General features: G+C 36.0%; 1 protein-coding gene across 1 annotated transcript in view; it reads right to left on the bottom strand.

The window, feature by feature from the left end:
* Positions 1 to 279: 279 nt before the first annotated feature.
* Positions 280 to 15,884, bottom strand: part of SHCBP1 (SHC binding and spindle associated 1) — a 34,492-nt gene continuing 18,887 nt past the window's right edge. Inside the window, exons 9-13 of the mRNA XM_020985087.2 lie at positions 12,781 to 12,912; positions 11,961 to 12,079; positions 6,587 to 6,673; positions 6,062 to 6,203; positions 280 to 3,660 (exon numbers count right to left, since the gene is read on the bottom strand). Coding sequence (XP_020840746.1) covers positions 3,326 to 3,660; positions 6,062 to 6,203; positions 6,587 to 6,673; positions 11,961 to 12,079; positions 12,781 to 12,912 — 815 coding nt within the window. The 3' untranslated portion in view covers positions 280 to 3,325. The remainder of the gene's footprint in view (positions 3,661 to 6,061; positions 6,204 to 6,586; positions 6,674 to 11,960; positions 12,080 to 12,780; positions 12,913 to 15,884) is intronic.

The following is a 15,884-nucleotide window of genomic DNA, read 5'->3' as shown; positions in this document are numbered from 1 at the left end:
TGCTATTTATTCCCTAATATAATGAGGATTTAAACAGAAATTAGCTAGATGGTAAGAACTATACAATTTTGCTTGGCTGCCAATTAATAGATATTTTTTCCCCTTTTTTTGCAAATGGATCTATATCTATCAATTAGCAAGAAGGTCCAGATCTTACAGTCCTTATTCTAGCTTAACTTCAGTTAAAACCTATGGATAATTTCACCCAGAATAAGTCTATCATGAGCTGCTAACAACTGAATTCAAAGCAAACACAGACAGATTAGGAGACAGTAAACATTTACTGTTACATAACTTTCCTCTTCATCTTTATTGAATTCAGGAAGTGGGAACTATTTCTACATGCCTGTTCTCTACATTACAGAAATATTGATAATATGGAATATACATCACTGATGTTCAGATAATTCCTATTCAGAGAAAGAATGACAAGTGTGTGAAGGATTAATCTACAACTAGATGGTTAAAAAGCATTCTCCCATCACCTGCTGTCATAATTTAATAGTAAAGACATGCTCCTAGAAAGTCAGCTTCTCTGTTACAAAATCAAAAGCAATGTCAAATGACAGTTGAGTATGCCTTAGCACTAAACTTTAAACCAAAAAAGATCAGGTGATAAGAGACAACGATGAAGAATAAATCATAGCTAATGGCAAATATAAGTGCTTTAACTGGCTAGGACAATTTCGGCAAAATACAATTACACACTCTTTTGGCTATCATACGACAATGACAATAAGCTAATAATTTCATTTGAATAAAGAAGTCTCGGAGCATGCATAAAATCTGAGAAAATCATAAAACCACATTTGTGCCAAAGGATGACCCGGAAGAGAAAAGAAAATGGTAGCCAAAAGTTAGATAGATGCATTTTCCCTCAATGCTTCATATCTCAAAATCACTCAACACAAATGTTAAGCACACATACAATGCTCTCTCTAGCACACAATCCTGCTTTGGCATTCAAACTCCTTCATTACCTGATGCCTGCCTACATTTCCAGGTTTCTTATACCTTACTCCCCTATCACATACATACTCATACATACTCAGTGACACCGGCCAGCTGGCTGTTCTCACACAAAGCTCTGTCTCCTGACTTGCCGCATTTTCCATTGTCACTATCTGTCCCCTCATGTGGGGAACTCTCTAGCTTCTCCTTTCTGCCTCCTGGCTTCTCAGGCTCTTCATGTCTCAGCTAAAGTCCCACTTTCTGCAAGAAGCCTTTCCCAGGCCTCTTTAACCTTACTTCCCTCTCTCTGAGATTATCAGCAAATTAGCCTCTATACAACTTGTTTATAGATAGTTGTTTGAATGTTGTCTTTCCCATTATACTGAGAGCTCCTTGAGGGCAGGGATTGTTTTTTGCCTTTGTACTCCCAAAACTTAGCAGGATGCCTGGCACATAATAAGTGCCTAATGAATGCTTGTTCACTGACTGACAGCTAACAGCAATTTTCAGTTTTTCATGATTTACTTTACCCTCTTAAAAATAAGTTTGGGGGCAACTGGGTGGCGCAGTGGATAGAGCACCGGCCCTAGATTCAGGAGGACCTGAGTTGAAATCCTGCCTCAGACACATAACACTTGCTAGCTGTGTGACCCTGGGCAAGTCACTTAACCCATTGCTTAGCCAAAAAAACAAAAACAAAACAAAAATAAGTTTGGCCTCAAGACTTAGATATTTTTAGTCTACTTGAAAAAACAGTAAAACTCAGTTTAAGCTAAAGTAAAATAAATTAAAATTTAAAACACTTTTATACAAAATAACTACCACTCATATTTATATAGTGCTTTAAGGTTTGTAAAACACTTTCTTCACAAGATAAGTGGTGGAAAACAAAATTATCTCCATTTTGCAGATCAGGAAACTGAGGCTTTGAGAGCTTACATGACTTTGCCCAAGATCACAACAGCTAGTTAACATCTAAAGTGGCCTCTGAACCCAGATATCAAGCAAGTCCAGTTCTTTTTCCACTACACAGAAACAAAAAGAGTTTTTAGAACACTACACAGTTATACAAAATTCTCTTGGGAGCACAAACTATGAGACAAAAAGAAACCAAGATTCCACAGGAAAGGAGAAATACAATTGAAAAACCAATTTGATAAAAATTAGTTAAGTAGATGGTTTTAAATTAGCATTTGGCTGAAGCTAATGTGAAAGTAATCAGCATTACTTTCTTAATTAACCATCTAACACAGAAACAAACTATTTTGCCATAGGTTAAAAAACAATCACCTTTCAATGACAAAACAATAAACTCTTTGTAAGGGAATCTGAAAAATGATAAGGATTAGCACTAATCCACCTGCAAGAAAAAGGCATAAAAGGCATTAAAACCATTTACCATCCTTTTTAGAACACAAGTGATGCTAAGGTACTAAAACAGTCCTAAGCTCCACCTTGGTACTGCCGGAGGAGTTTGAAGAGATATGACTGGATTCAAGTTCAATATAATATTTTTACAATTTAATTGATAGGCATACTGTTACATTATAAATTTTTCAAATATACAAGTTTTTTTTAAGTTTTATGTCATATCAAGAAGATGAACCCAAAATAGATATATTAACATTATTTCATTTCATCTTGGAAAAGGTGAATGAAAAGATTTATTAGAATACTGTCATGGTAAAAGAAATGCACTAGCTTTTAGCTTTTCACATTCAGCAATAGCGAAAGAGTTCTATGCACACTCTTAATGACACTTTTAGTTCTGTTTCAAAGTCAGTATAATATCTGCGGACGTTTTGATGATTGCACAGTTTGCCCCCCCAAAATGAATCCTACTCACTCTTAAAAATGAGTTTGATTAGGTGGGCAACTTCCTAATCATAAAAGCTTTTACTTTTAACACAGGCACTAAGCGCTCACTACACAGAGTCAGATCCACAATCGGGACTGAGAAACAAAAAGGATGAAAAATGCTTCTATTGCTCTATTGGTCACATGCCCCTTAATTCCAGGCGCCTCCCTCAATAACTAGGTTTAAAGTGTCATACACTAATAAACTTACTTAATGTACTCAATAAAAGCCAATTGCAATATAAGGAAAGCAGAGTTTCTGGGGAAGTGATCCCTGCCCCAATTCTTCTCCCTATCAAGGCTCATTTTAAAAATTCTTTATTTTTCACCTTTCTTATAAAAGGAGAGTAATTTCTGTGCAACATTTGCAGATAAGAATAAATATTGTTGCATTTCATTCAAATACAAAAGGAATAACAAATACAAAATACCAAGCATGAAGCAAGCTACCTATGAGAACAGCAGTGATTACTACAGTAGCATGTGCAAATCCAACATTTTTAAACATCAGTTTCCATCAGAAAAGAAAAGTACCATAACGGCCTTTCCCATTCCATTTGAACTGATTGCCTACAATGGAAACAAACACCTCCTGGGACATTAGGTTATCATCAGCTTCAGTGATGCCCAGGCCACTCAACCTTTTCTTTTGCATGTGGCCTTTCCTCGTGGAAGCAGCCACTAGTTCACTGACAATTTCACAATTGCCTTCAATTTGCTCAGTTTGGTCACAAAAGTCAGGTCTTGCATACAGTCCCATTTCACCAGATGCACACTGCATCAGCTCTTCTTGTCCCACCTTCTCCACTCCACCTATTTCTTCATTTGTCTGAACCTTAAGCATTTTATTTCCTAGAGGAAAAGGAACAAATTAACAGAAATTAAGTTGTACCTAAAAACTAAATCAACTACAATGTAAATATTTCAACATGATCATCTAATATTGCTTCCAATTGTTTTTCTGATCAAGATCTCTTCTAGCATTTAACAACTTATAACATAAGAATTTTAAATTTCATGACTAGATTTTCTACCAATAAGATTAAGATTTCTTTGCCTTCCCAATATCACCAGGCTCTCCCTCCCTTTCTTTTTACTCATGAATCTAATCATGCCCTAAGTCTTTGGCTCCTCTGCTCTTCAAGAGAACCTGAGGTTCAAATTCCCAAACATCCACTTCAGAGTCTAAACCTTCTCTACCATTTAGGAATAAACAATAGACTGATTGAGGCCAGGAAACCCTAATATATTAGGCAAACTGCCCAAAATCATTGTCAACTCCAGCTTTGTGATCAAGAAAAATGGGAAAAACCGAGGAAAGAATTCACTGCAAGTAGGAAGATAGTGGCCAGTTACACTTTTCCTTATCAAGCTCCAGACTCACTGAGACTCTGGGCAAGTCCCTTCAAGCCTTTCAATCTCAGTTTCCTCATTTGCAGAAAGTAACTAAACTAGATTTTTCAAATCCTAACACTAAAGCCTGCTGTCCTGTATCTAGTTTAACACTGCTATCTGCTCTCTTCCTCCTACTGAGTCTTCTGACCCTACTTTCTAACTATCTTTCACTCCAAACTCTTCCATCTTCCAAACATCACTATTTCTGTTGAAATTCTGTTCCTTCCATACCCCCAAGTTCATTTTTAAGGATGAACCTGAGTTTATCCCCAGCTCCTCCTTCTCTCTGACCCACAGATCCAATCAGGTGCCAAATCTTGCTATTTCTTCCTCTACAACAACCCTTCTCTCAGATTGCACAGCCATCACTTTAATTCAAGCCCTCGTTACCAAAATGTCTCAGTTAGTAGTTCTCACTGATGATAATCCAAAGAGTTTATGCTAAAAATTATTTAATGGTGCTTTAAGAAGTAAATAACTGGGGGCAGCGAGGTGGCACAGTGGATAAAACTCCGGCCTTAGAGTCAGGAGGACCTGAGCTCAAATTCAACCTCAGACACTTGACACCAGCTGTGTGACCCTGAGCAAATCACTTAACCTCATTGCCTAGCAAAAAAAAGAGAGAAGTAAATAACTACAAAGAACATTGTAAGTAGTATATTAAATTACTCTGGAGGTTCACAACACATTGTCTGTTGTTGTTGAGAGAGGTTCATGGAACAAAAAGCACAGGGAACCATTGGCTCAAGGTTATTTCCATGGCTTAAGTGGTCTCCCTGACTCAAGTCCCTCACCACTCCCAGACTATCCTCTACATTGCTGCCAGACTAATTTTCCTTAAGAGATGGCTGTGTGACTCCCTTACTCAATCGACTCCAATGGCTATTACCTCAAGAATAAAATAAATACTTCTTTGCTTAGTTTTTAAAGTCCTACATGACCAGCCACAACCTATCTTTTTGGCCTCAAAAGACATTACTCTCCTTCCTTGGGATCCAGCCAAACTGTCCCTCTCTCTGTTCCCATCATATTTCATTCCATCTCTCACCTAAGTGTCTTTGGACTGGCAACTATCCCTCCTCACCACAGCCCAGGAACCCTCTCTTCCTTTAAGATGCAGCTAAGATATCATCTTCAGCATGAAGCTTTTCCTGATCTTCCCAATTCCTAGTGCCTACCCTTTCAAACAGCTTTGTGTTTAACCACTTTATTTGTATTAATTCCTCTTTATATTTATTTTGTACATATTTACCTATGTACTTATCTTCCCCATTAGAATGAGTAGCATTTCTTTATTCTTTGGCCTCCTTATGAGTACGGATTCTTTACACTTTGAACTTGAATCCCCAGCCCCTAACACAATGCCTGGCACACAGTAGGAGCTTGACAAATGCTTGCTGATTAATGGCAAGTATAATTTTGTTTTCCTGGCTCTTCTGACCATCTACCTCCATCTATCCCCAGAATGTTAGGAAGAGCTAATATATCCCTTCTTTATCAAAACAGACATTAAGTGCCTACTATGGACTGTGCTAAGAACACACAAAAATTTACAAGGATATAGTTCCTACTCTAAAGAAGCAAATAATCTAAAAGAAGGGGATGTGACATGTATTCAGATAAAGACCCCACTTTTTCACCCAGGTCCAGGCGCTAAGAGAAGAGCAGAGTCACAGAACTGGACACTGTTCCAGCTCTACACCTATCCCCAACCACCTGATTATGGGAATGGATTTTTTTCCCCCAAAGGGGGTATGAAGGTAGAGGAGAGAGAATCAAAGCCTTAGTTCTAGTTTAGCTCAAACAGACTAAACTAGGTCTATATTTTTCTATTAAAGAATGAATAAAAATAGAGTACCTTCGGATCCATCTTTAGTATTTTCTTGCAGGTCAGAAAAAATTTTAGGTTTCACCAAGACAACACCATAGCCTTCATTATTATGTATGACATTATTCACCATGGTTATTTTGGGAATGTCATAATGCTCATCTAAGAAGTCCTGTGACATTGAGAACAAATGTTTTAAGGACTGTCACATCCAACACTGCCTGATTTTAAAATCTCCTCACTTTTTTCCAGACTAATCTAAAAATAAAGATAAAGTAAAAAGCTAAGCTTATTAATATGTTACAGCACAGACTGAGTTCTGAGTGACATACGGCATTTTCTCTTCCATTATCTAGAGATATAGGGAAAGGAAAAACATTCCCCATAAGAGACAGAAAACTTCCAATTACCAACTGTTGATATTACTGAAATTCATATACCACAAATGTTTTTCACAACCCAGAAGCAACAGAACAAAGGAATTTAATAAAACAACTATTCAATAAGTGAAACCAATCTAACCTTGTAAATGAGCAGACTTCAGTTTGCACTCACCTTAATTAGTATGCCTTCCTTGCAATGATGTATCCCATTGTCACTCAAAGTACATTTACTCCCTGGGTATATTTCTATACCTGCACCCTATAAATTAGTTTGAGATATTAGTCATCATAGTTCAAAAAACAAAAAAAAGGCAGAGACATAAGATTAAGTGGATTATCATTAATATTCAGTCTCTTAAAATACCACAAATATAAAGTACTTTACAAATCAACTTTACTAGGCATTCCTAATCAACATTTTCAATTGTTCTATTTCCACCATATTGTATGACAATGTTTATCTCTTTCACACACAAAACTCTGTCTTAGAGTTTCAACACTTGATCTTTGTTTTGGCTTCTCAAGGGCAGATCAATTTTCTGATTCTATAAATGGTGTTATTTAACAATTTCCTTGGAAGACACATAATTTATTCAAAATGACCACTCAACTCCAACAGACTGAATTAAAGGGAAACCAAAATAAGTGAGTGAAGTTTCAAAAGATATTGCTGCCCCTCTGACGTCTCGTTGTAGTAAAATGGTGATTGCTGGGTTCAAATGACCATAGAATAGTGCTGAGAAAGCACTTTACAAATGAGGAAAATGTGGCCCAGACAGGTTAAGCAACTGTCCAGGTCAGCACCTAGAAATAACATAGCCAAAATTCAAACCCAGGTCATGACATCCAATATCCTATTCTCAAAATCTATGCCAGCCAAATACACGTGTGGCAAAAGAGAAACCAAGGACCCATCCTGGCTACTTACCAAAATTCTTCACCAAGATGCTAACCACAGGTAACAAAATGTGCTTGGCTAAATCCATTTATAAAATGAAAAGTGGCAAAAATGGCCCACATCCTAACTCCTACAGTGATAGCAGTGAAATGGCAAAAAATGGAGCAGAGGGGGGCTAACAGGAATTATAATTCTTGTAATTCCTAGACATAGGTTCAAGTCCTTGCTCTGCCCAGAGCTGGCCTTTGAACTGTGAGTTATTTTACTTCTTGAAGCCTTTGTTTCTTTATCTATGAAGCGTACGGGCATGCGTGCATATGTTGTACAAATAGATATATGTACATGTGTATGTACATAAATACACTGATATATACACATATATACATATACACACACATAGATAGATAGATAAAACTTTTGACAAAACACAACACCCATCATCCATCTCTGCTAAATGGACCTTTTCTTAACATGGTAAATAGTACAATAGTAAATTACCATAGTAATCTAGTTTTTGATAAACCCAAAGGTCCAAGGTTTGGGGGCAAGAACTTAGAATTTGACAAATATTGCTGGGAAAACTGGAGAGCAGTTTGGCAAAAACGAGGCACAGACCAACACTTCACACCATTTACCAAGACAAGGTCAAAATGGGTATATGATTTAGATGTAAAAGGTGATACTGTAAGCAAATTAAAGGAGCATGGAAAATTTTACTGTCAGATCTATGGCCAAAGGAAGAGTTTATGAGCAAACAAATGATAGAGAGGACCACAGGAAGTAAGATGGATAACTAAAATACATGAAATTAAAAAGATTTTGTACAGATGAAACCAATGCAGCCAAAATTGGAAGGAAAGAAGAAAACTTGGGGAAAAAATTTAGAGCAAGTTTTTCTGATAAAAGGCCTCTTTTCTCAAATATATAGGGAACCTAGCCAAATTTATAAAATAAGAGCCATTTCCCCACTTGATACAAACAGGCAGTTTTCAGAAAAAGAAATATAAGCTATCTATAGTAACATAAAAAAAACGCTCTAAGTCACTACTGATTAGAAAAATGCAAATTAAAACCACTCTCCTCACACCTATCAGATTGGCTAACATGACAGAAAAGGAAAATGATAAATGCTGGAAGGAACGTAGAAAAATAGGGACACTAAAGCACAGTTGGTGGAGCTGTGAACTGATCCAATCATTCTGGAGAACAATTCAGAACTAGGCCAAAGGGCAAACTATGTATAGCCTTTGACCCAGCAACACCACTATTAGGTCTGCATCCCAAAGAAATCAAAAGGAAAAGGACCTATATGTACAAAAATATTTATAGCAGCTCTTTTAACGGTGGCAAAGAATTGCAAATTAAGGGGATGCCCATCAAGTGGGGAATGACTAACAAGTTGTGGTATGTAATTCTGATAGAAGACTATTGTGCTACAAGAAATGACAAGCAGGATGGTTTGAGAAAAACCTGAGAAGACTTATAAGAACTGATGCAAAGTGAAGTGAGCAGAACCAGGAGAATAGTGTCACAGTAACAGCAATATCATAGCAATATTTAACTGTTAAAGACTTAGCTACTCTGATCAAGACAATGATCCAAGACAATTCCAAGGGACTCATGATGAAAAATGCTATCCACCTCGAGAGAGAACTGACGAACTCTGAGTGCAGATTGAAGCATTTTTTTCTTACTTTCTTTTTCTTGATTTTTTTTTTGCATATTATGGAAATATGTTTTGCATGACTTCACATGTATGATATCATATTCCTTGACTCTCAATGGGCAGGAGAGGGGTAGGAGGAAGAAAGAATTCTGAACTCAAAAAAATTTTTTAAAAGAATGTCAAAATAAATAATTTCTTTTAAAAACATGAGAAATAGAGATCTAAAAGTAAGAGCCAGTATTATGTGTAATGGGGATAAACTACAGTCCTCTGTCATAACTCCTATTTTACATAATGCTAGAAATGCTAGCTATAGCAATAAGACAAGAAAAAAAATTTGTGAGAATAAGCATAGGTAAAGACGAAACAAAATCTGTTTTTGCAGATGATATAGTGGCACATGCTGAAAACTCTAGAGTCTCAACTAAAAATAACTGAAAAAATAACTTTGGAAAATTTATAAGATATGAAGTAAATCCACACAAATCCCAAAAATTTCTGTATACTGCCAATAAAATCTAGAAGGAAGAGATAGAGAAATTCCATTTAAAATAACTACAAAATCTGTGAAATGTTTGGTAGTCTACCTACCAAGATATACATAAGTACTACATAAATAAACCAATTACAAAACACTGTTTACAGAAATAAGGACAGACTTAAATAATTGGAAAAATATTAATTGCATAGGGGCCAGCTAAGTCAATACAATAACAATAACAATACTATCTAAATTAACTTATTTATTATCATACCAAGCTACCAAAGGATTACATTAGAGAAATACAAAAAACAACAAAATTTATATGGAGATACAAAAAGTCAAGAACCTCAAGGGAATAATGAAAAAAAAAGTGAGAAGGAAGAAGGTCTACAATGCTAGATTTCAAACTATACTACAAAACAGTAATTGTCAAAATAATTTGGTACTGGTTAAAAATTAGAAATATTGCTCGGTAGAACAAATTAAGTATACAATATATAGAAACAAATAAATTTAGTAGCCTAGTATTTAATAAGTCCAAACACCTCAGCTACTGGGATAAAAATCTACTATTTGATAAAAGCTGCTGGGAAAACTACATCAATCAATGGATATTTCTTAAACAGCAATATGATAGAAATTAAGTTTAGACCACCACTTCATGTCTTATACCAAGATAAACTCCAAATGGATGTGTGATATAGATATAAAAAGTCACAGATCAACAAATTAAAGCAACAACAAAGAAATTACCTTTCAGATGTATGGATAGGGGAAGAGTTCACAACTAAATGAGGGATAGAGAGGATCACAAGATAAATGGACAATTTTGATTATATAAAATTTGAGAGGTTTTGCACAAAAATCTAATACAGCTAAGATTAGAATGAAAACAGATGGGAAAAAAAAATCTTTGCAGCATATTTTTCTGATGTGCCTCATTTCCAAGATATATAAGTAACTGATTTAGATTTATAAGAATAAGTGTCATTGCCCTATTGATAAATGATCTAAGGACAGAACAGGCCATTCTCAAGTGAAAAAATCAAAGTCATCTAGAGGTCATATGAAAGAAAACTACAAATAACTAACTGGAAAAATGCACATTAAAGCTACTCCAAAGTTTCCTCTAACGTTCATCAGACTGGCAAAGCTAATTAAAAAAAAAAATGTCAAAGGCTACAGAAAAACAGGCACTGTTTGTAGCACTATGACTTGGTCGAAAGCATTCTGGAAATTGATTTGGAATTATGTCCCCAAGTTACCAAACAGTGTATGCCCTTTGACCTAGTGATACTACTGTAAGGCCTATATACCCCAAAGAAATTTTAAAAAGAGGAAAAGGACCAATATGTGCAAAAATAGTTACGGCAGCTCTTTTTGTAGTGGCAATGAACTGCAAGCTACCAGGGGTGCCATCAATTGGTGATAACTGAAAAATTATATTCTATGAATGTAATGGAATATTATTATACTATAAGAAATTAAGAAACAGGAAACCAGGGATGACCTTGTATAAATTAATATAGAGTGGAGCCAGAATAATTTACACTATAACATCAATATTGCAAAAACAAATAATTCTGAAAGAAATAAGGACTTTGATCAATGAAATAATCAACCATGATTCCTCTTAATCAAAGGACTAATAAAGAATGCTGCCCACCTCATGAGAGAAAAAAAATGGACTAATATGCAGAACGAGAAACAAATTTTTTGACATAGCCAAAGTGGGAATTTGCTTTGCTTGACCATGTTTATATGACACAAGAATTCTATTTTTCTTTCTTTCCTTTTAGTGATGGAGGAGGTAGAAAGGAGAAAAAAAATAAATGCCTGATAACCGAAAAGAAAATTTAATGGGTTTAGTAATACTTTTACTACCAAAATCTCATAGGGCTGCTTTGAGAAAAGGGCTTTGTAAACTGTAATGTGCTACATACAAATGTGAAGTTACCATTTACTGAGCAGTAACTATAGCAGGCACTGCACAAGGCACTATGACCATCACATCAGGCTATTTTTCTACTAGTAGTAACCCCTTATGCCAAGCCATTCACTCTTGCCCCTTTTGACTTCTGGCAAATGTCAGCCTAGAAGTAATTACATAGCCTGCGGACCATGTGATAGAACAAAACTAGGCTGTATGGAGATCAAATAGGCAAACTTGATCTTATCAAATTGACATAAATGAATTACACTAACCAACCACCTAGAAGAGAACCAAGTGTGAGACATCATGAAGGAAAATAAAAATTCAATAACTTTGAAAGTTTGATATTTGGCTAATAAGAGCTAGTTAACTAAGAAACATTATTTTAAAAGACTAAATTTCTCTTCAAGTTAACTTCCTCAACTTTGGGGTTTATTTTTCCTTCCCCCTGTACTTCAAAAATGCTCAATAAGATTATTTAACTTTTCTAATTTGGTTTTGTTGGTTTGTTAAAAATAATGATCTAAGGTGCATTGTAATAAGTAAACAGTGTTGTGTACCGTACCTTGGCCCCATACAAATCAGAATTTTTCATTAGTAATTCTGCTGATGTTCGAACCGTTACTCCTGTAGTCTCACATTGCAACACACAGTTTTCCAATGTGGTTTTGCCACGGTGAATGCCTGTGATGGAAATGCTCATCTAGTGTTAGATACATTAGAATTTATCTTGCCTTTTCTAACATTAACATATAAACTAGATATTTTTAGAGGGCTTCCAATTAAAGTCTCCACAAGGTAAATCCTCAAAACTAATTGTAAATTAATGGTAGCAATGCTTCACACAACACAATTCTAACATTATCACCTGGGTAAATGACAATGCTTTTATTTGTTCTCTAACATGGAGATACAACTCACAGAGTGACTTTCATGGCCATAAAAGGACAAAATAGTTTTTGAATTTTCATTAGTGGATATGTTAACATTTCTTGTAGAATATCATGGATAAAGAAGCAAGCCACAAGTTTTACAAACAGGCTATAGAACATGTGAGGCAAGTCACATGGCAGCTTGTGGTCCTTGTTTAAGGTTAGAGCTAAATCTAAGATAAAGAAACAGACTACAAGTATTAGAATTTTAAAAGTGTATTAAAGAAATCTTGGCCAAATATACAAATATACAAAAGCAATTTATTAAGAACTATTTTTCAAACACTTTTTGGGAAGTTTCCTATCTTCCTATCTCTAAATACAAAAATAATCGGTCCATCCATTCACTAAAAGGTGATGAGAACTTATGGGTTTGTTTTACTAGTTAACTCTGATAAAGAAACACCAAGTTTTCCTTCAAAGGTTAAAAGTTCAACAGATTCAGATACTTACTCAAGATTCCTTCCACAGCATCATGCTGAACAAATTTCACATTTGAGATTTTAACATTGGCGCCTGTACAATCTACAAAATTGTCTCCTTTTCCCCTCTTTTCTATCACAATGTCATCTGGCAGACCATATCCTATGAAGAAAAGAAAAAAGTTAAGGTGAATTAGAAAAAATATAAACTCAATCTGGAAGATGTGTTGTTGTGATTCACTGGACTCCAAATCATAGTTATAAAACCAGTCCACTAGGAATTTAGAAAAAAAGAATTTAATTTGGGCAAAGAATTGATACAGTCCACTGATTCTTCACTGTAAAGTTTCCCTTTAGACACCTAATGGTATCAACATTTTCCCCAAACTACTCAATGAGACTGTCAGCCACATCAGTCTGAATCTTTGTTAGAAACAGGATCAGAAATGATCACTGTCACTAACAAACCTGGTCACAAAATTGCTATAAATCTTAAATGTACAAAATTGAATCAAAAGGATATAGTTATCAGTCTAAATTAGGTTAAAAAGGCAAACCTGAACCTCCCAAACTATTAAATCAAATCAATTCATTTTAATAAGAACCATATAGTTCATTGTCAAAAAAAAAAACCAACCTCCCTTCATTATTGAACATCTACTATATGCAAGGCACTATGCTGCACGTTTCACCTTCAAAATCCTGAAAAAAGTTATCAAAAGAACATCTTCTAATTCCATTCTACACGAAAAAAAAGCATAATACATGGACACAACATTTTCAGTGGTTATGGCACTCAATAAAGAATAATGTCCACAACAGAAAAGAAAAATTAGCACATTCCATTAAGGTCATAATCCAACTATTCAGTTTTAAAATATTTAAAATCTTTTCTTTCCTGCCTTGTTACATAGCTAAAAGTTTTATGACTAAGATTTCCATGAGCCTCAGTCAAAAAACAGAAAACGTACCAGGGCCTTTGAATGGTCTACTATGGAAAAAAGATGTTCAGTACGTGGTACTAGTATTTTTTTTCCATCTCAAAGCAGATCCAAACAAGTCAAGAGCAGAATTATCAAAGGATAAAACAGACAATTTTGACTACATAAAATGTAAAGGCTTTTGAACAACTGAAATAAATTTAAATAGATTTAGAAGAAAATAGAAAACTCAGCGGAAAATATTTGCACCAATTATTAATAAAAAGCCTGATATCCAAAATATTTGGGGTAGTAGAACAAATAACACCAAGAGCCATTCCCCAATAGATAAACAATATTTCAAAGGAAGACTGGCAAATTATAAGCAGGAATATGAAAGCATACTGCAAATCACTAGTAGTATGATTCATGCAAATTTCGAAACTCTGAGTTTTCACCTCATTCCAAGAAAACTGACAAAAAATGAAAGTGATAGGAAGAGTCAATGCTGGAGAGGCTGGAGCAAGGCACCTGTAACAGCAGCTGTCAGAGTGGCTTCATCATTCTGGTATCAGTTTGGAACATGCAAGAAAACTAACAACTAACTATGCATGCCCTTGGATCCAGCAATCCCAATCCTAAGCATATACCCCAAGGAAGACAAAGACAGAAATAAAGATCCAATATATACCGGAACACATTCACAAGAGCATTCTTTGAAGTAAAAAAGAACTGGAAGCAAAGTGGGTGCCCAACAATTGAGTTATAGCTGAATGAGAAAAGAGCTATGTTTATATGAATGCAATGGAATATTACTATGCTGTATGAAATGAGGAACATGAGAAATTCCGAGAAATGTGGAATATTCATATGAACTAAAGCAAAATAAGCAGAGCTTAAAGAAAATAGATAATGACTACAACAACGTAAATGACAAGATCATGAAGAGGAAACTACATACTGAGTAATACAAAAACCAGTGATGGTCCTGAGGAAGAGATAATAAAACATACCTCGAACCTCAGAGCACAGACTGGAAAGAGACTACAAGAGAACATTTCTACAGGAGATGTTTTAATCTGATCGTTTTTGTCACCAGATAGGGTTCAGTCTGGGCTGAGGAGGGAGAGGAAATTACCATGATGTAAAGACAAAAAGGAGGAGCCATCCTTCAGTATGGTGGGGTATGTGGAAGTGGAACAGCTCAAATCTCTCTAAACTACTCCAACAAGGATTAGGAAAAAAAAAACACCAGGCTGAAAAATGATAAAGGAATCCAAGAAATTATAGTAAGAGCATTTTGCCAGCTCAGTTCCCCACAGCCAGAGGCATGCAGGCAATAGGGAACAGGTCCAGACAGCAGCCTAGGCCCTACGCACAAAGCAGAGAAGTTTTCCAGCTCACAAAATAGGACTGAGCCAAGATCTAGGGAAGCCTAGAATGTGAAAATGTGCACAGCAGGGACAGGCGAATGGGATCCAGAGGCAGGGTCTAGCCAAGGACCCCGGACCTTACAGCTGTGCTGCTCTGACCCTGAACTGAGGCTCAGAAGCCTGTAGGGCTCAGCCTGGGAGGGCAACAATCTGAGTGCACTCTGAATCAGACCACTCTGCACAGACACCCCAGCTGGCCAGCTCTTCCTGAGGTACCTGAAGAACACACTGCTCACTACCCAGACCCCAGATAAGACACAGATCTGTGTATGAGTACAAATAATTTTTTATGAGATAAAATATGAGGGAAGAGAGTATGCTTTTCTCCATACCTTGCATTGTCTGAATTCAACAAACATTAAGTATCAACTACATACATGCCAATGTGCTAAGGAAACAAAGATGAAAAATTATATAGCCCAGGGCCTCAAGGGCCTCATAGTCTAGTAGGAAGAATGTTGTTGTCGTTCAGTCATGTCCAACTCCGTGATCCCATTTGAGATTTTCTTGGCAAAGATGCTGGAGTGGTTTGCCATTTCCTTCTCCAGCTCATTTTACAGATGAGCAAATTAAGGCAAACAGGGTTAAATGATTTGCCCAAGGTCACACAGCTAGTAAATGTCTGAGACAAGATTTGAACTCATGAAGATGAGGCTTCCTGAATCTAGAACAGGGGCGGGGAAACTGCAGCCTCAAGGCTGACCCTCTAGGTCAGCAAGTGTGGCCCTTTGACTGGACAAAGATAAAGGATTGTAAAATAACCTTTGACTGAATCCAAACTT

Source organism: Phascolarctos cinereus, unplaced genomic scaffold (assembly GCF_003287225.1).
Source record: "Phascolarctos cinereus isolate Bilbo 61053 unplaced genomic scaffold, phaCin_HiC Scaffold_2;HRSCAF=192, whole genome shotgun sequence".
NCBI classification, from domain to species: Eukaryota; Metazoa; Chordata; class Mammalia; order Diprotodontia; family Phascolarctidae; genus Phascolarctos; species Phascolarctos cinereus.
Note: the sequence above shows the minus strand (reverse complement) of the source record. Positions and strands in the feature narration are given on the sequence as shown.